Source organism: Melanotaenia boesemani, chromosome 16 (genome assembly GCF_017639745.1).
Source record: "Melanotaenia boesemani isolate fMelBoe1 chromosome 16, fMelBoe1.pri, whole genome shotgun sequence".
NCBI lineage: Eukaryota > Metazoa > Chordata > Actinopteri > Atheriniformes > Melanotaeniidae > Melanotaenia > Melanotaenia boesemani.
Window position 1 is genome coordinate 32,137,895 of NC_055697.1, and position 18,983 is coordinate 32,156,877.

Genomic DNA, 18,983 nt, shown 5'->3' on the forward strand with positions numbered 1-18,983 from the left:
AGAACTGTTATAGTTCAGAGTAGTTAGTTGAAATTCAGAGTGGTTAGTTAAAATTTTAAGTGTTAAAGGTTAGAGTTCTTAGTCATACTTCAGAGTAAATAGGTTATTATCAGAGCAATTAATTATAATTCGCAACAGTTATAGTTCGGAGTACTTAGTTAAAATTAAGAGTGTTTAGTTAAAATAACACCAGTTCAGAGCTGTAGGTTAAAATTCAGACTGGTTAGTTGAAGTTTAGATACAGTTAACGTTCACAGTGTATAGTTAAAGTTCAGAGCAAGTAAAGTGAAAGATTCTTTGACTCGACGGGAGGAAAGAAGTCACCTCGTGTCCAAAGACTGAATGGATATGAATCAGGATTAATCAGGTGTGGAAGGAATGTTCATCTAGCTAAGCTGACTGGATTTCAGAGAATCAATTATTTCTTTTCTTTCTTTTTTTAAAAAAATCTTTTTTAATGATAGGAAATCTGAAATGTGAGGAAACAGGGAAACATGTTATGTAACAGAAATGTCAGGGTCAAAGAAAGGAAAAATGAAAGAGGAAAAGAAAAGTGGCAGAAATATTTAACATTTAATGAGACCATAAAAGAAACATTAATTTTAGTTTGATTAGAACTTCTTTCTCTTCTTACCCCCGCGTTACCTTCTGCAGTTCCGCTTCGTACCACTGTGAGGCGGTGCAGTTTGTTAGAGCCATATAAAGAAAAAGAAGAAGAAAAAGAAGAAGAGGAAGCAGAAGAAGCAGAAGAAAAGGGAAAAAGTGCTGTTTGTATTTGTGTTAAACAGGAAAGATTAGGTTTACAGCGGTGTGAATTAATTGATTAAAGAGCCGGAGGCGGCAGGAACCTGTCGATCATATTGATCTGAGGTGAGTTGGACGGTTCTTTTAAACTTTTCCCGTTTTATTTCTACTTTATTTCTTTGTTTTTCCTCGCCGTCACCTGTTAGCTTCACTCTGATAGCGTTAGCTAAAGGCGCTTCCTGTGCGTCCTCAAACTCCATTTATCAACAACAGAAACTTAACGGTGAATAATCGGACAGTGTCATCCGTTAACGGCATCCAGCCCCTGACGATGATAAAATGACATGTGATAACTTTAACGAGGAGTTATTGATTACTCTCAGCAGAACCAAGTGGAAACTGATCAACTCGATGGATAAGCAGAGACCCTGATCCTTGTTCATACTTTGTGAGCTAATGGATCGATCATAGACAGAATAAAGTTATAAGTTTCTGCTGAAGTCTCCAGGTCTGGGGTTCTCTGCTTAATTTTTATTTTTTATTTATTTATTTATTTTGGCTACTTAATTATCTGATTATTGAGCAGCTGATTATTTAATTTAATTAATTCTAAATCCATGATTTATAAAATAAAAGACATTTAAAACACAGAAGTACTGCTCCCTTTTACGTCAGATTTCTCTCCCTTGACATCACATTGTTGATATGGGGTTCTCACTCTGATTGGCTCTTCAGCCAGAAGAGGGAGACAGTAGTGAAAATGGCTACCACCTTAACCAACTTATCAGAGTACGCCACCGACTATCTGTTTGCATTTGCTGCCCAAACAAATGACAGGTTGATAGAAAAAAGTTGAGGGAAACTAAAGACTTGGTTCTAAGGCTCACGTTCAGCCACTGCCGCCCCTGCTGGACAGGTGTGTTAATGTTCTGTTGAGCAGGTGATGGTTGTACGCCTAGGCTGGGAGTTCTGGTGTGTTCCAGAGAGCCGCTTGGGCTGCAGGTTGCAGATCCCTGGACTAGGTTCTGGTGAAAAACTGCTAGACCTGTTGTTAATATCTTCACTGAGTTATTCTACAGAGCTGGTAGATTTATTGATACACAGTGTCTGATATGTAAAATCTTCTGTTCATGCAAGTACATAAAAGGTCAATTTATTTATGTACATTTATGTATTGTTTGCGTCTGGCCCACATACCCCCTCCCCAGAAAAAAAAAGTTCCGGCTCGTGATAAGTTCTTGCTGTTTATCAGAAGGTTAAAAAATATCTGTACTGTTTGGCAACAGAAGGAGAAAAGTAGCTCGGTCAGAACACAGAGAGCTGCTTTCTAAAAGGTTTCTAAGTAGAGTTAACACACCCTGTGAGCCACAGCGTTCCCCCAAACATAGGGTAAACAATTCTAAACCCATTAAGTTAGCTTTATTAAATGTTAGGTCATTAGCAGGGAAAACATTTTTAATGAATGATTTTATAACTGAGCACAACTTTGATTTTATGTTTCTAACAGAAACTTGGTTAAAACAAGATAACAACGCAGCCGCTCTGATAGAGTCAACCCCTCCTAACTTTAGTTTTATCAGTGAGGTCAGACTGAACAGGAGAGGAGGGGGGTTGCAGTTTTATTTAATGAATCATTTCAGTGGAAGCAGTTATCTCTTGGAAGTTTTACTTCTTTTGAATACGTGGCTCTTCAGTTGAAAGCTTATTATAATTTATCTAAATTTCTATAGACCACCAGGGCACTGCGCAGACTTTTATGAGTTTAGTGAACTGCTGCTTTAATCTGTTTGGACTTTGACTGTAATTATTGTTGGTGATTTTAACATCCGTGTAGACAATCCTCAGGACAAAGCCACTAAAAATCTGGGTAACAGTCTGGAGAACTTTGGGCTGACTCAGCATATAACAGAGCCCACGCACATTAAAGGACACACTCTAGACTTGGTGATTTCTAAAGGTTTGGATGTTTCCATGGTTACTGTGTGTGATGTGGGCCTGTCTGATCATTACTGTGTTTTCTTTGAGTGTACAGTTTCTGTTCACACTAATGTCTCAACAGAGATGATCACAAACCGCTGTACAACTAAAAACACGACTGGGATGTTTAACCAGGTCTTCTCTTCAACACCTGCCCTGTCAGGCGGTTCAGCCAATGAGCTTGTCACTAGTTTTAATGCTAAAATGTTAATTATCATGGATGCTGTTGCTCCTATTAAGGTGAAAGTTGTCTCTGGAAAGAAAAAGTCTCCATGGAGAAATTCCACACTGCTGAAACATGGAAAAAGAGAGTGTCGGAAAGCTGAGCACAGATGGAGAAAAACAAATCTACAGGTTCATTATGACATGTATAAAGAGAAAATTCACTCTTATAATCTATAACTGAAGAATGTAAGAAAGTCCTATTTCTCTGATATTATTAGTAAAAAACTATCATGATGCTCGGGTCTTATTTGCTATTGTTGACAGCTTAACAAACCCTCCTGTGTCAGTAGCACCTGAACTTTATTCCACCGAGACTGCAATGAGTTCGCCAAATGTTTCACTGAAAAAATCCAGAATATCAGACAAGTAGTTCGTTCATCAACAGCAGGTTCAACAGACATACTGTGTCCATTGGAAACCAGTTTAAGCACCATGACACAGTTTAATCCCATTAACAGCAAAGATCTGGGCGACATCGTATGTCAGCTGAACTTCTTGCTGCTTGGACATCCTGTCCACAAGTTTCTTCAAAAAGGTCTCAAAGACTCTGGAACCAGATCTGTTACAGATTGTTAACTTATCTTTAATTTCTGGCGTCTTCCCAGAACTTATAAAAACAGCTGTAATCAAGCTTCTGCTAAAAAGGGACAACCTAGACAAGACACAAATGAGCAACTACAGACCGATCTCAAATCGTCCTTTTCTAAGTAAGATAATTGAAAAAGCCGTTTTTCATCAACTAAACGACTTTTTAAACACAAACAACTGCTACGATGTCTTCCAGTCAGGTTTTAGACAGCACCACAGCACTGAGATGCTCTGACCAAAGTTATTAATGACATATGTTTGAACACAGATGATGGAAAAATGTCCGTCTTAGTCTTACTGGACCTCAGTGCTGTAGTTGATACAGTCGACCACAATATATTTTCTTTTACTTAAAAGATGTATGTTAAATGTTTATTGTCTGCACCTTGGGTCTGTGTGAAAAGCAATTTCGATCCTCTGTATGTCTTCTACATACTGCAGAATTGACAAATAAAGTGACTTTGACTTTGATATTACTTAAAAGACTGGAGAACTGGGTGGGCCTCTCTGGTACTGCACTACTCTGGTTTAAATCTTATTTAGAGAACAGGAAATACTTTGTGTCAATAGGTAATTTTACATCTGAGCAGACAAGAATTACATGTGGAGTTCCCCAAGGTTCCATCCTGGGGCCTCTTCTGTTTAACATCTACATGCTCCCACTGGCACAGGTGATGAGGAAAAACAAAATTAGTTACCATAGTTACGCAGATGACACACAGATATATATTACAATGTCACCAGGAGATCGAGGCCCCGTACAGGCTCTTGGTAAATGTATTGAGGAGATTAATGACTGGATGTGTCTGAACTTTCTCCAGTTAAACAAAAACAAAACTGAGGTGATGGTTTTTGGAGCCAAAGAGAAACAATTAAGTGTCACCACAGAGCTTCAGTCTATACACCTAAAAACCACCAATCAGGCCAGAAATCTGGATCTAGTGATGGACTCAGACCTAAAAACCACCAACCAGACCAGAAATCTGGGTCTAGTGGTGGACTCAGACCTAAAAACCACCAACCAGACCAGAAATCTGGATCTAGTGATGGACTCAGACCTAAAAACCACCAACCAGACCAGAAATCTGGGTGTAGTGATGGACTCAGACCTAAAAACCACCAACCAGACCAGAAATCTGGGTGTAGTGATGGACTCAGACCTAAAAACCACCAACCAGGCCAGAAATCTGGGTGTAGTGATGGACTCAGACCTAAAAACCACCAACCAGGCCAGAAATCTGGGTGTAGTGATGGACTCAGACCTAAAAACCACCAACCAGGCCAGAAATCTGGGTGTAGTGATGGACTCAGACCTAAAAACCACCAACCAGGCCAGAAATCTGGGTGTACTGATGGACTCAGACCTTAACTTTGAGAAACACATTAAGGGAATTACAAAGTCAGCCTACTATCACCTTAAGAACATATCAAGAGTAAAAGATCTGATGTCTCAGCAGGACCTGGAAAAACTAGTCCAGCTTCCATCTTTAGTCGGCTTGATTATTGTAACAGTGTTTTTACAGGTTCTACCTAAAACATCAGTCAGACACCTGCAGCTGATCCAGAACTCTGCTGCTCCAGTCCTCACTAAGACCAAGAGAGTGGACCACATCAGTCCAGCTCTGAGGTCTTTACACTGGCTGCCGGTCCGTCAGAGGATAGACTTTAAAGTTCTGCTGCTGGTCTAGAAAGCTCTGAATGGTTTAGGACCAACATACATCAGAGACCTCTTGACCCAGTATGAACCTACCAGAACCCTCAGGTCATCTGGATCCAGTTTCTGATCAGTTCCAGAGACAGAACCAGACATGGAGAAGCTGCATTCAGCTTCTATGCTCCACATGTCTGGAACAAACTCCCACAAAGCCTCAGATCAGCTGAAACACTTTATTTAAATCAAGGTTGAAGACCCACCTGTTCTCTGCTGCATGGACTAGTTTTTATTTAGAGTCCAGATCTGCATCTGGTTGTTTTAAGCTGGAATCATGTTTTAATATTGTCTTTAACTTTATTTCTTGCATTTTATCTATTTTATTTTAGCATCTTCGTTCTGCTTTTATTTCATTAATTGCATTTCTTTTAATCTTTTTTTTATTTTTTATTAATGCACTTGTATTGCTTTCTGCACCCTGCTGAAATGTTTTATGTAAAGCACTTTGAATTGTCTTGTACATGAAATGTGCTGTATAAATAAATTTGCCTTTAACCCCTCTGTGTCTCACAGATGTACTACTATCGCTATGAGAACGCTGAGGTCAGCTGCTGCTACAAGTACCTGATGTTCAGCTACAACATCATCTTCTGGGTGAGTCACACAGTCACGTGACACGTATGTTCACAGTGCTGGTGTGTTTGCAGGACTTTGTGTGTTATGGTGTGTGAGTGTGCACACAGCTGTGAACAGGAAGCTCTGTTTCCTGTTTGTGTCTGCCTAACAGGAGGTGATGTCATTGGCATCCTGTGTTTGAGGAAGTGTGACGTTGGCCTTAACAGAAACTTTTCTGATAAGTGTGTTTGTGTTGCAGCTGGCTGGAGCCGCCTTCATCGCGGCAGGGTTCTGGGCTTGGAGTGAGAAGGTGATGAACCACATTACCCACAATCCCCCTCTTCTGGAGGTTAGAATCCACGCTGAGGTGTATGAATATCTGTGTGACTTTGTTCTGCTTGTCCTGCTGCTAACAGGGAATCCTGTTAGACCTGACCCAGGTGACCCGGCTGCACGGTTTCGACCCGGTCTGGCTGGTCCTGGCGGTCGGCGGCATCACCTTCACTCTGGGTTTTGCGGGCTGCGTGGGAGCTCTGAGAGAAAACATCTGTCTGCTGAAGTTTGTAGGTTAAAAGTGAAGCTCCGTTTGTTTGTTTGTTTGTTGTGTTTATTCCGCCTCCGTCTGCTGTCGCTCAGTTTTCAGGCGTCATCGGCCTGATCTTCTTCCTGGAGCTGACGGCGGCGGTGCTGGCCGTGGTTTTTCAGAGTCAGGTCCGACAATGGCTCAACGAGTTCTTCCTGCAGAACATCAGAGGCTACAGAGACGACATCGACCTGCAGAACCTCATCGACTCTCTGCAGAAGATGGTGAAACTTGATCTGCTGTTCAAACTTAAAACCCACACACGACCTTTTAACTGGATCTGAACTGTGAGCAGAAGCACGGCGGGAAGCTTTAACCCGGGTCTGTTCTTTAACCAGAACCACTGCTGCGGGGCTCAGGGCCCAGTTGACTGGGATCTGAATGTGTACTTCAGCTGTAACGGGACTCATCGCAGCAGAGAGAAGTGTGGGGTTCCGTTTTCCTGCTGCACCACTGATCCTGGCGTGAGTTCATCACTGATCAATAATGATTGGTATCAATCAATGATGATCCTCGGGTCTGAAAGCGAACCTTTCCTTTGTTGCAGGAGTTGGTGGTGAACACTCAGTGTGGCTACGATGTGAGGAACAGACAACCGGTGAGAACCTGAAACCTGACCCAGGGCGGCTTCCCAGGCCTGGGTCAACAGATGTTAGCCAGGTCCTCTATGAAAAACCACTCAGCTAACCTCCAGGGGCGCCGCCATTGGCCCCTCCCCCATAAATATTCGATGCAAGATTATAAGCTGCCATAAAGATGCAGTTGAGACCAATTTTAACATTTCAATGTTTTTTATTGTAAGATTCCAATATTATAAAGTTCTCTTAACATTGAAGAAAGTTAAATATATATTATTTAGTCACTAAACTGCAAACATTACAGTCGACGTGTGTTTTTAGTGCAGCAGCTTCAAGCTGCTCAGATCAGTTTCCTCCGTGGGACTAATAAAGATCTACAGAAGTGTTTTAATGGATGCAGTTCTATCACATCTAACTGGACCATTTAATGCAGGCTGCTGGAGGCTGTTCAGCGTTTCCAACCAAACAAAGAAACAACTGGAGGCTGTTTTTTCATTATGTAGAAAAAATGTTCTTTTAATTGCTGTCAAAAATGTTAAATTTGATATTTTTGGAAGAGTAAAGCGAGAGAAATTCCCAGAGACTGTAACGAAGCTGTTGCTCGCCTTCTTCACGAGACGGGGTCTGAGGACACGGGGCTGCTACTGGCTCATCTGTTTTCATAAAATAGACAATTTAATATAAATATCTAAACATTTACAAGCACGCATTAAATGCTGGTTAACAGTAGAAGTCCCAGCGACGTGTCCTCATGTAAATTAGCTCTATTAACTCTTTCCTGGAAGAACCGCACCCCCTTCAGATCTAACTCAGCTCAGGTCTCTTGTAGTTTTTACTGAGTGCACTAAAGGAAGGAAATAAAATCTTGTCAGTGACACGTCATCAGCGTTTTCAGATCTCTGATAGCGGAATGATTTCACGAATGATCGATCAGAGTGATCAGCTGATACCTTCCACTGATCTGTAAAGACAAATTAAAGAGTTTCCGCAGAGTAAAAACTGAGTTAAAAACCGTCGTTTTTAGCACAAAGCCAAAGAAAAACTCCGACACCTGCAGCAGGTGAGGCAAAGCCTGCAGGAGAAGAGACCCGATCCGCTCTGGCTGGGACTTCTACTGCTTAGCCTCGTAGTGAATTATTTAGATTGACATGACAGTAAAACATTTTTTCCTTTTGTCCACACACTCCTGCTGCTTGGTGCACGGCGGCAGCGTGCACATGGTTGATACGCCCGCGGTCTGTGTGTTTTCCTTCATGTCTCCGCTGGACGTTGGCCTGCAGCTGCTGTCTGGGTTTCAGGGCACCGATGATGTGGACGTTTATTCCTACGAGGCCTCGTATGTAAATCCAGCCTTTACAGAAAACGTCCACATCATCTGATCCAGAGCAGCGGAGTCTGAATAAAGAAGTCCTGTAGCAGAAAAACAAGGATCATGTTTCCTCTGTTCTTCACATACGAAATATTACAACTAGTTTTAATGAAAATTCCTGTAGTTTTAGGAAAAGTCAGGGACCAGCAAGGCGTCGAGATGTTGTGGGAAAAATGACCGTCTCCTCCGTTCTTGTGTTAAAAACATCTAAAGATTCAGCACAAAGATAAATTCATGGCTGCAGACCCAGAAACATGCCTGATTTACCCGAGTGGATTAACGTTAGGTCGGTAGCTGCACCTCACAGCTTCAGTTCAACCATGAACCTTTCTGGCACCCGTCTGTCTCTGTCTCTTTTCTCTTGTCCTTTCTTGCCTCTCTGCATGTTTAGTGACTGACTGGTTAATAAACAGCAAACTGCTGCGCTGAGACGGGACCAAACCATTTCACCTGCTTTTTTCAGCAGTTTGATGACATGGGGGTCTTTAATTTTACCACACGGCGCAACCCTAAAGATGGTGGAGGGCTCGGGCACCTGAAACTTTCCACCAGTCAGAACCATCTTCAATCTTCAAACCATTTCGTTAAGCATTCAGGATTCCCATCGCCCGAATGCTTCCAGATCTACAGATTTATTTTTATTAGAAAATGAAACCACGTGTGTGTTCTGTGCTAATGTTTCTGTACAGAGAGAGTGGGAGGAACATATCTACACGAAAGGGTGCATTCCAGCTCTGGAAGACTGGTTACCAGGAAATCTTTACACTGTGGCTATCGTGTTCATCGTCATCTCCCTGCTGCAGGTACAGTTCACTCAACCACTGCCTCTGATCAGCTGGGACGATTGTCAAAGGCTTACGGCCAAAAATATATAACCTACTCATATAAGAATCATCACGAATGTTGGTCAGGAACGTTTGCTGTTTCTACGTTTGAAGAGTTTATTTCTGCCAGTAATGCTGAGATTTCTGAAACAGGCTTTAATTCTTCTGGAATAAACTTTTGTTATGATAACAGCCACATATTTGTACTGATGGTCATTAATCACAACTGGGGAGTTTTCACTCTTTGATATGGATCCACAGAGCCGGCTCGAGCCTTTAAGGGGCCCTAAGCAGGATTTGATTTGAGGTTCTGGTGCTTGATTGTTTCACACACTGCGACACACACTCATTTGCTTTATTTGTAGCTGGCGTGCATCATCCTGGTGCCACTCGCTGTGGTTTTTAACATTACTGGGGTAGCAAATTGTGAAAAAAGGTCTGGTATAAATGTGCAATTTTTAATATTTGGTATTTGGTACATTTGTATTTGAAAGTCACAGAAAACACATTTAGAGTGAACAAGTTAACCAGTTTGTCTTTAAAGCCTGACTCAGAAAACAAGGGGCTGAAATTATATAGTTTTTTTTTTTTTAATCTGAAGTCTTTCTTTGGCCTTTTAACAAAGTTTAAAACAAAAGAAGAATAAGTAGCACGTGTGTCATTTCTTACAATGTGGTGTCAGAATTATTGTAGTAAACGAGGTGTCCACCAGGGGGCAGAAGACACGACTCAGACTGTAGTGTGAATAGACTCAAGTTGAGGAGTCATTCTGCAGAAGTTGCCAGGCTGTTAATTTAGTATGATCCAGGTGTGTTGAAGCAGGAATACACTGATCGTGTTGGATCGCTGGATCGTGGCCCGCCGAGGACCGAACTGAGTAGTCCAGGTATACACCTTCCAGAACAGGGCCATGATCTGGAAGAACAGGTAAAAGGTGAGAGGACGCATCCCTGACGTCTGATCCAACGGCCTTAACTCCAGCGTGGCCCGGACCAGTGTGCAGACTTTCCAGCCTCTAAATGAAATCTTATTCAATAAAGGACAAAGTTCATCATCAGCTCTCTTACCTGAAAAATGAGCAACCTGAAGGTCTGATCCTGAACTCATTCAGTTACTGGATCTTTGTTTTTAGACACATTTAGAATAATGGAGGTACATTTACCAACGAAAATCACATTTAAATATATGAGGGATTCTTTTTTTCTTTTGGCCCCACATGCCAAGAAGAAAGCATAAAAACTCCTGGAAGTCCAGAGCAGTTCCCTGAGGTGCTCCAGTACTGCCTGCCCCCCGTCAGAGATGCAGCTCCTCATTCTGACAAACTGGTTTTCCTGTCCGGTAGTCCACGAGCCAGCAGACAACAGAGGGATCTGCACCCACTTTTCAAGCTTGACCTCTGGTCAAGTGGAAATGATGGTGCTGAAAATGCTTGAAAAGTCAAAAACATCATCCTCACCTCAGAACCGTCCAGGTGGACCCGATGGGTCTGGTAGGGGATCCTTTATACCCAGATATTCCCTGTAGGCAAACTGGAGGGGGTCTATTATGTGTCCCAGCTGAAGTCTGAGCTCCCATAGAAGTAGCTGCTCCAGAGTCCTCATTGGGGCCTCCTGTCTGGAGTCATTCTTCTTGCTTGGATCTGGACTTGCAACCTTCGCTGATCTCGGTCTTTGTCGGTTTGGATGACTGAACAGTCAGTCGTAGGATGTCCAGCAGGCGCTATGTCAGATCTGTGGAAGAGCTCATTTTCAAAGTAAATGCTCCCCCCACCGTTACACCGCCAGCAGCCTGAACCACTGATCCCAGGCAGGATGGATCCATGCGTTCATTATTTTATAACTTTTATTTAACAAGGAAGAACCTCACTGAGACTAAAACCTCTTTTCCAACGATGTCCGGGCCGACACAGCAGCAGTTACGATTTTTACACACACACATTTAAACTGGCTAAAAGTTTTAAATAAGGTAAGAACAAATAAGTATTTTCATGATGTTTCCACCAAATTCTGACCCTGACATCTGAATGTGGAGCTGATATGGAGACTCGTCGGACCAGGCAGCATTTTTATAACCTTCTGGTTCAGCTTGAGTGTGTGTGAATTATAACCTCGGTTTCCCGTTGGCCTTCCTGTTGCCTTTCTGTCATCTCCAACCAGTCTGCCCATTCTCCTCTGACACCCAGACATCCTGGTCCAGACAGCTGCTGCTCACTGGATATTTTCCCTTCTTCAGAGCATCCTCTGGAAACCCTGGAGATGTCTGTGGTTCTGAAACACTGAAGAACCACCCGTCTGGCACCATTGTCTACAGGACTAAATGTATTGAATTGCTGTCGTGTGATTGGTTGATTGAGCGTATGTGTATATGTGTTTGATTCCCTGTGTGTGTGTCATCAGATGGTGGGGATCTACCTGGCCAAGACTCTGATCGCCGACATCCACAAGGTCAAATTCAGGCACTGACATATCCACCTGCAGGGGTTCGGAGCTCATACCAGGTGTCATTGGACCACGTTTCCTCAGACGTGCCTTCTCTTCACCCCATCAGTGCATTCTTCGTCCACTGATATGGTTGCTATGGTAACCGAAAAGCGTGGCCTCTGTTTGTTTCAGAATGTTGATTTATGTTGTTTTATTGTGTATATACACCAGACTGCCTTCACTTTTCCTGTCGTTCACATTAAGTCCTGTTTATCAAACCGCTGTGGCCTGATTGGCCGTTTACTGCTCAGTGCCTCTTCATCATCATCATCAGATTAAGTCAGGTGTTTTTCTGCTTTAGTTTTGTTTAACATTACTAACTCAAAGTTTTTTCCCTCCAATAATCAGTTAATCATCAAACTGCTGCAGTTTGAAAAAAAAAAAGAAATAAAAAACTGAACAGATCAATCCTCCAGTCAGATAACTGATAAGTGTGTGTCCTTACCACAGAAGAATGAATGAATCCGACTGATCCTCGTGCTTCAGCTCGCGCATCATCTGTTGTATTAAATGTGAATATTGATCACTTTGACACTGGAAGGAGCTTACATGTTTGAATAGAGAGTTTTGTTTAAATAAAGTTTCAGGACATTTTAGGAAAAAAGTCCTGATTCAAGTTTCCCGCTGATAGTGAAGCAAATGTTTTTATACGTGAATTTTTATATGCAATTAAATAAAAAGAATAACTTTGCTCTTATCTCGGGTTTATTGATTTATTGATGACTTCATTGATCAGAAGTATTGATCACTGTATTTACTGTTGAACAGAAGCTTGAAGAAACAAGATGTTTTAAACTTTATATTTTTTTAAGCTTGACTTATTAGGCAGCTGTGAGATCAACTGACCGTCTAATCAATACTGATCAGCACATCCTGCTCAAAAGTGATCAGACCTGCAGAAACGATCATGCACGTGAGGTCGGTTCCATTGAGCGAGAGCGCGTTGACCGCCAGGGGGCGCTGCAGCTCCGCGACCCGGTCAGACAGCTCCGCGGCGGAGCTCACGCCTCCAGGCTGAGACTGAAACCTGACCCGCCTCGGTCCTTCCTCCCCCCGGCTCCTCTCAGCCTCCCCCTCCTCTCCAGGGGAAGCGCGCGCTGCCAGAGCAGGCGGAGTCGGAAACGCGCAGCAGCGTCGGTCCGTCGTGTCTGCGGCTCCGCAGCGTCTTCGCTCCTTTTCGGCTGTTGGATCCTCCGGAGCCGCTTTCTTATCGCCTGCGGGAAAAAGCGGCGGACAATCGGGCTCGCGGGGCGGACGGCTCAGGCGGGCAGCGCAGCAGAGACAGACCCGGCTCGGTTCTTCTGTCCCTCCCCCCGCTGCGGTGGAAAAACCCGGACGGAGGCCCGCAGTGTGCGCTCAGCCTCCCGCAGGCCTCCGGCCCGGACTCCCGCTTTTCTCCAGGAAAATGGACGGATTCACCGGCAGTTTAGGTGAGTTCCAGCCGCCGCTGCAACGCCCACATCACCCGCTCACCTGCACGCGCGGAGGCTAGACGGCGGGAGCCGATAAAAACAGCTGTTTTTATCAAAAAGATTTTGCACCGCCCCTCCGGCGGCGACAGGGCCACAAATCCAACAACTCCTTAATTTTCATGGAATTCATGGAACCCCCCCCCCCCAACCATCCCCCCTTTACCAGAGCCTGAGTCTGTTGGGATGTCTGGTGGAACCCAGACTGACAGAATCCAGTAGAATCCAGACCAGCCAGAACAAAAGATTCTCTCTCTGCACTTCATGCTGTGTGTGTGCACGTGCGTGCGTGCACGTGTGGACTCTGATCTAGAACGAGACTCAGGAAATGATTTCTTGTATGCATGAGAAAACGCAGATCAATTTCAGCTTTTAATCTGTGTTCCACAGGGGCGGCCTGAGCCTAGACCACCTCACCACCACGGTGCTTAACTTTTACTGCTGCTTTATCATCTTCTGCACTGAATGCAGCACCATGCATTTGCATTATTTCATACTGTTACCGTGGTTACATTTTTTAATCTCCAAGGGGAGCAAATTCAGAAAAGTGCTTAAGTGTTCATTTCTAGACTTTTTAATGTGCAGTGTGATGTTTGCATGTGGTGAACTGAACTTGTGTTTACATGTAAGTGAAGCCAGCAGACTAGACACGGCTAACAAGTTACCCAGTTTAATGACTTTTAAAAGAACAGGGGACAGAAGTGTGCAAAATTTCAATCTTCCACCAAAAATTAACCTAAAATTGACATCTTATGTTGGTAAACCTCAAGGATTCTTCAGAACTCTGCTGCACAGAAGGTGCGTGAACCAAAGGCAGCAAGCAGCCGTTCATGGCTGGAACATACCCATGATTATAGTGTGAAATCGCGTTTTGTGTGTATTACTATTTTTATTGCAATTAATTAAAAGTGATATGGTGTTTTTTTGTTATTTATTTAAAAATCAAGATCTACTGACATTTCAATCACACCTGGGGAAGCCCTCTGGTGACACATAGGGGGCCCCAAGCGGCCCTTTAGTTTGAATATGCCTGTGGCCGGCTCTGGTCTTCTGATTAAATCTTCTAAATTGTTTCAGTAACGAATGACAGGTCATGTTCAGGGTTTACTGGGGGAAACACTAACCCGAGGAAAACCGTAACCCGAAGGAAACTGATCAGGTGGAAACCTAACTTGGGGGGAACCCTTGAAAAAAATTATTAAGAAGTAGATAAATCTGGACAAACCTTTAGATTTAAATGTTGAATTGATGATTATTTGACCATAAAGCGAAGAATTCTGTTTCCAGCTTCTCATCACGTGACCTCGTGTTTGTAAACAACCTGTTGTCTGATCAGCTGATCAATGAGTTTGATTCCTGTGTTTGTAAACACACGGTTTAAAATTAAACTAAAACAGGAAGATTTAACTTCTTTGAATAAACTTTATTCAAAGTAAATTTTAGTAAAGTCACATTTCATTAAATGAAAAGTCAAATATCTGAAAATCAATCCAGCATGTGGAACACTGATTAAAGAATAATTTAATGTCTTCAGTAGCATAAAAAGCTCTTCAGCTACTTTTTGAATTTTCCTTTTCTTCCTGCTGCAGCTGCAAAATGAAAGGCTGTTATTGGTCACCTGCTGTCAGCTCCGCCCCCTTTTACAGAAACCTGCACAGAGTCAGAGCACCTGGATGATGACTGAGTTGACAGCCAGAGTTCGGATTGGTTAAAGAAGCAAACCTGCTGGGTAGTTCAGGTTCCTGGTTGTCAGGAACAGCAATGCTGTCTGCTCAGCTTCATCTACGTCACTCCGCTCAGCTTCATCTACGTCACTCCGCTCATCAGACACGTGACTCTGGAGGAGCTGATCGAGATGCTCGTTGTCATTTCAGTGGTCTTTTCCTTAACAGCCTCTGTAAAGAGAGACATGTCTCTAATTTCACTCAAAGGCTGCAACAGTATTGAGTTTGTCCGGTTCAGCTTCATATAGAACTACTGACATCCCTTTTTGTTCAGTAATTTTCTTCTTGGTATTTTTTCAGAAAATGCTCTTTGTTCTGCAGATGCCTTTCAGTGGGATATTTTTTGTTCTTTGCTAATTTCTTGGCACAAGCAAGCGTAAGTCAGCACCACTGGCAATGAACGCAAACGAATCTGTCCACACAGAACTGAACACTGTTTTCGTCTGGAGCCCGGGAGGAAGGGCTGAAAGCTGCATCCAGCCACAGGTTGCAGACCCCTGGGATCGCCGCTCTACCAAACTCTCTGCAGAGCTCTGAGGACACAAACAATAAAATCCACAATGTGACCAACGTACAAAGTGTAGTGGCGAAGAAAATAGAAGTGTTTGTGGTACAATGTAGTGAAGTAAAACTCAAAAGTATCCACATCTAAATCTACTCAAGTCTAGTACTAATACTAATACTTAGTAATATACCTAAGTACAGTAAGATGGTACTAGTACTTGGTTATATTCCACCTCAGTATTTAGGTCACACAGATAGATAGCAGTGGCCCTGGGGAGCCGCGAGACCTGCAGCTTTTTTAGGTTCCCAGATATCCGAGAAGACGGGGCGGCGTCAGAACGGTGAAAATCATCAGAAGAGAAGCAGAGAAATCATTATGGCACGCCGGTCCTCACAAGTACTGCAGGATGAGTGTATGAGGGAAAAATGTGTGTGCGTCTGGCATGCTGACACACGCAGCGCCACGGGGCAGCGTTTGGTTTTTCTCCTCATCTCAAACCCAGAAAAGCTCAAACACACACTTCCTGCTTCACTCTCCCTCACTACAGACACGCTGATCAGGTCTCCAGAGGATCAATACGATGATCAATCATGTTTTCTTCCAGCTGACCTCAGGTCAGTTTGTGTTTAATGCTTTCTTCTGATCAGATGATGATTGATCAGTACGGAAAGCCAGAGGGGACAAGCTGCATGTTGAGCCTGGTAAATAAGGAGACCTCAGGTGGTTTTTATTGATGAAGTCTGATTGATTTGTCCTGATTAGTAAAAGAGAAGCTTCACTCGTAATGTTTTGCAGTTTAAAGCAGAGATTCTCAGTCCAGGTCCTGGAGGGGCCGGTTTTACCGCAGCTGGTTTCCTGCTGCGTTGACCATTTTAGGTCAGGAGCCACATTCAGAAATCTCCAGGGGGCTGGATCAATAAAATACCAGCGTAATAACCTATGAATAATGTAAAACTCCACATTTATATTTTTGTTTTAGACAAAAAAGTACATTATCAAGTTGTTTACATTTAATGAAATAAACCCTTAGAAAACATAAACAACCTCAAATTTCTAGAGAAAAAGTATTTCCAACAACAATTTACCTCAGTTACACATTTACATTATTTTATTCTGATTTATACTTCTAATATATTTGACATATGGATATATATATGTATATATATATATATGTGTGTGTGGGTGTGTGTGTGTCCCATGAAAAGATATACTAAAATATTTTCAAAATGTGAGAGGTTCTGTGAGATACTGTGTATACATACATACATACATACATACATACATATGTATATAATATGTATAGTACCCTCGCCACCCCCGCCCATTTTGCCACCTCTCTGGCCCCGCCCTCTCTCATCGGACGTTTATTTTGTTTCTTCAGACGACAGCATGTCTGCTGCGAGTGTCTCTGATGTCAACGACCGTCTTTCTGCTCTGGAGCTTCGTGTCCAGCAGCAGGAGGACGAGCTGACGGTGATGAAGGCTGCTCTCGCCGACGTCCTTCGTCGCCTCGCTGCTTCTGAGGACTCTGCTGCCGCTGCGACCAAGAAGCAGCACGGAGGAAAAGGTGAGCAGCTGCACAAAGACGAGTCACATTTATGATCTGGTTCGTGTTGAAGGTCTGGGGCGGCACCAGTTGGGGTTTACAGCAGAGTTCTGCCCCCCTGCAGGTGGAGCCGCGATGCGTGAAGCTTACTCCATGTCCTGCATCACTAACGGGGGAACATCTGGACGGAAAAGGGACTCCACCTCCGTCACCAGGAAGGAGACGGTGTCCTCCGCCGCCAAGAGGTAAAAAGCATCCGACTGATGGAGGAGACACGAGGACCGACCTGGTTGTTGCTATAAAGTTTTGTCCTCTGTTGACTTTGTCTTCTCAGTTTCAGCTCCCAGAGTCTGCAGACTGGACCCGATCAGTCTGACGGAGTCAATCCGTCACTTTATTGATCACATGTTCAAACTGCTAAAATCAGAGTAGAAAACAGATTTAGTAAACACAGAAACTCAGCAGTCAGTTGGACCGGCAGAACCAGTAAAATCATTAGAACCAGTGGAACCAGGTGTGTGTGGTGTCTCATGGTCCCGGTTCTGTCCACAGTGGAGCAGATAAGAAGAAGGAGGTCAGCAGTCAGCGGTCACAGATGGAGGAGATCCAGGAGCGCGAGGAACCTCCTCCCTCAAAGGACTCATCTTCCTGTCCTTCCTCTCCTCAGCCCCCCCAGAACCCTCAGACCCCCCAGAGACTGGCCCAGTCCTCCGACAGCAGCAAAGGCCACGCCCCTCCAAAAAGGTTCTAGCTTCTGATTTGTCAGCTGCATCTGACCTCACTTCCTGCTGGTGACATCACTGTCAGTGGCTACTAACCCCGCCCACAGTCATATGCTCCACCCCCAGCTCAGGGTCAGGTGGTCTGGATTGGCTGGGTATTCCAGCCAATAAGGTGATAAGAAGGAACAACAGAACGAGCTGGAAAACCGTTTTCACACAGCGAAACGTCTGTGACCGGACGTAAATCTCTACAGGTCCGGTCTGTCCAGCGGGTCGACCCGTTTTCCGCCACACGTCTCAGTAAACCATCCAGGTCGTTTACAGACGGGTTTTCTGTACGATCAATAAAAAAATGTTTTAGATGAAAGAACATTTACCTCCAAGTATAAAACAAACTATTAACCTGAAGACATGAAAATATGAGTCCTCGTAAATGATCAAACAAATTATTTTTAAAGGCGTCTTTTCTCAGTAAAGCCCTGTTTTCACCAGAGGGGTCCGACTTGGGACGGCTAACCAGACCTTTACCCGGTAGCCAAGACTTAAGCCAGGAAGCGGTAGATGTGTCGGAGCAGCGCAGGGCCTTCCCTGAATTATAAGGAAGCATCCTGTACCCCTTGGTAGAAACAGGACTTAATCAATATGCCCTCCTCAGAACATTTTTGTCCATTTTTTTCAACATTTTTTTCTTGGTAATTATTTTAGTAAAAATAGCAGGATTTCCTGCATCTGCCTGCAATAGGAAACTAGTTGAATCTAGTGGAATTCAGCAAAAATATTAAATATCATTACTTTTCTACAAAATGAAATGCTGACTTTAAAGAATTATTGATTTTAAACTCAAATGACTGTGAGATTAAGATATGTATTTTTAATGGAAGGCATTGGGGCAGTTTTGGCACGAAGGGCCCCAAAGGGAGTTTCTGGTACTTGATAAAAAATAAAAATGGAATGGAATCAATTTTTGTGGTAGTCTTTGACATACTCAAAGAATCACCCCTGTAATATTTTTTATATATGGAAAAAAATTCAGTTTTTATTTTTTTTTTTTTTTTTTTTTTTTTTTTTTTTTTAATGAGTAATTAAAATATTCAGACTCGCATTTAAAAGGGTTAAAATTCTAAACTTGACTAAATGGTATTTTTGAGGAGGATGGAAGTTATTTAAATAATTTATGGGGGAAAAAAGAATATTGATGTATGATGATTTTAAAACAGTTTTTGTGGATGGACACGTTTGGCCATGAAGGTTACCAGAGGGTACTAAATTTGAGGAGAGCATAAGGGTTCATTTGTCGGTGACATAAAATCCTGGCTGGAGTTTGTGGTTTTTGTCTTTAAGATGTTCGTAGCAGCCAGCTGCTGCTGGTCAATGCCAACAAGG

General features: G+C 43.1%; 2 protein-coding genes across 4 annotated transcripts in view; both read left to right on the forward strand.

Annotated features, from left to right (window-relative positions):
- Positions 1-724: 724 nt before the first annotated feature.
- Positions 725-12,046, forward strand: tspan14 (tetraspanin 14). Its single transcript, XM_042009758.1, has 9 exons — positions 725-870; positions 5,759-5,839; positions 6,060-6,110; positions 6,217-6,363; positions 6,437-6,607; positions 6,722-6,847; positions 6,931-6,981; positions 9,020-9,133; positions 11,551-12,046. The coding sequence occupies exons 2-9, from the start codon at positions 5,759-5,761 to the stop codon at positions 11,614-11,616; spliced, it is 807 nt and encodes a 268-aa protein (XP_041865692.1). The 5' UTR covers positions 725-870; the 3' UTR covers positions 11,617-12,046.
- A 374-nt stretch (positions 12,047-12,420) lies between these two features.
- The window catches only part of LOC121655245 (echinoderm microtubule-associated protein-like 4), a 32,464-nt gene continuing 25,901 nt past the window's right edge, over positions 12,421-18,983 (forward strand). For 2 of the 3 annotated variants that reach the window (XM_042009742.1, XM_042009743.1), the window contains exons 1-4: positions 12,421-13,064; positions 16,714-16,899; positions 17,003-17,123; positions 17,431-17,622. In XM_042009742.1, the coding sequence (XP_041865676.1) occupies positions 13,040-13,064; positions 16,714-16,899; positions 17,003-17,123; positions 17,431-17,622 (524 nt within the window). In that variant the 5' untranslated portion in view covers positions 12,421-13,039. The remainder of the gene's footprint in view (positions 13,065-16,713; positions 16,900-17,002; positions 17,124-17,430; positions 17,623-18,983) is intronic. The other variant, XM_042009744.1, reaches the window with a different exon arrangement.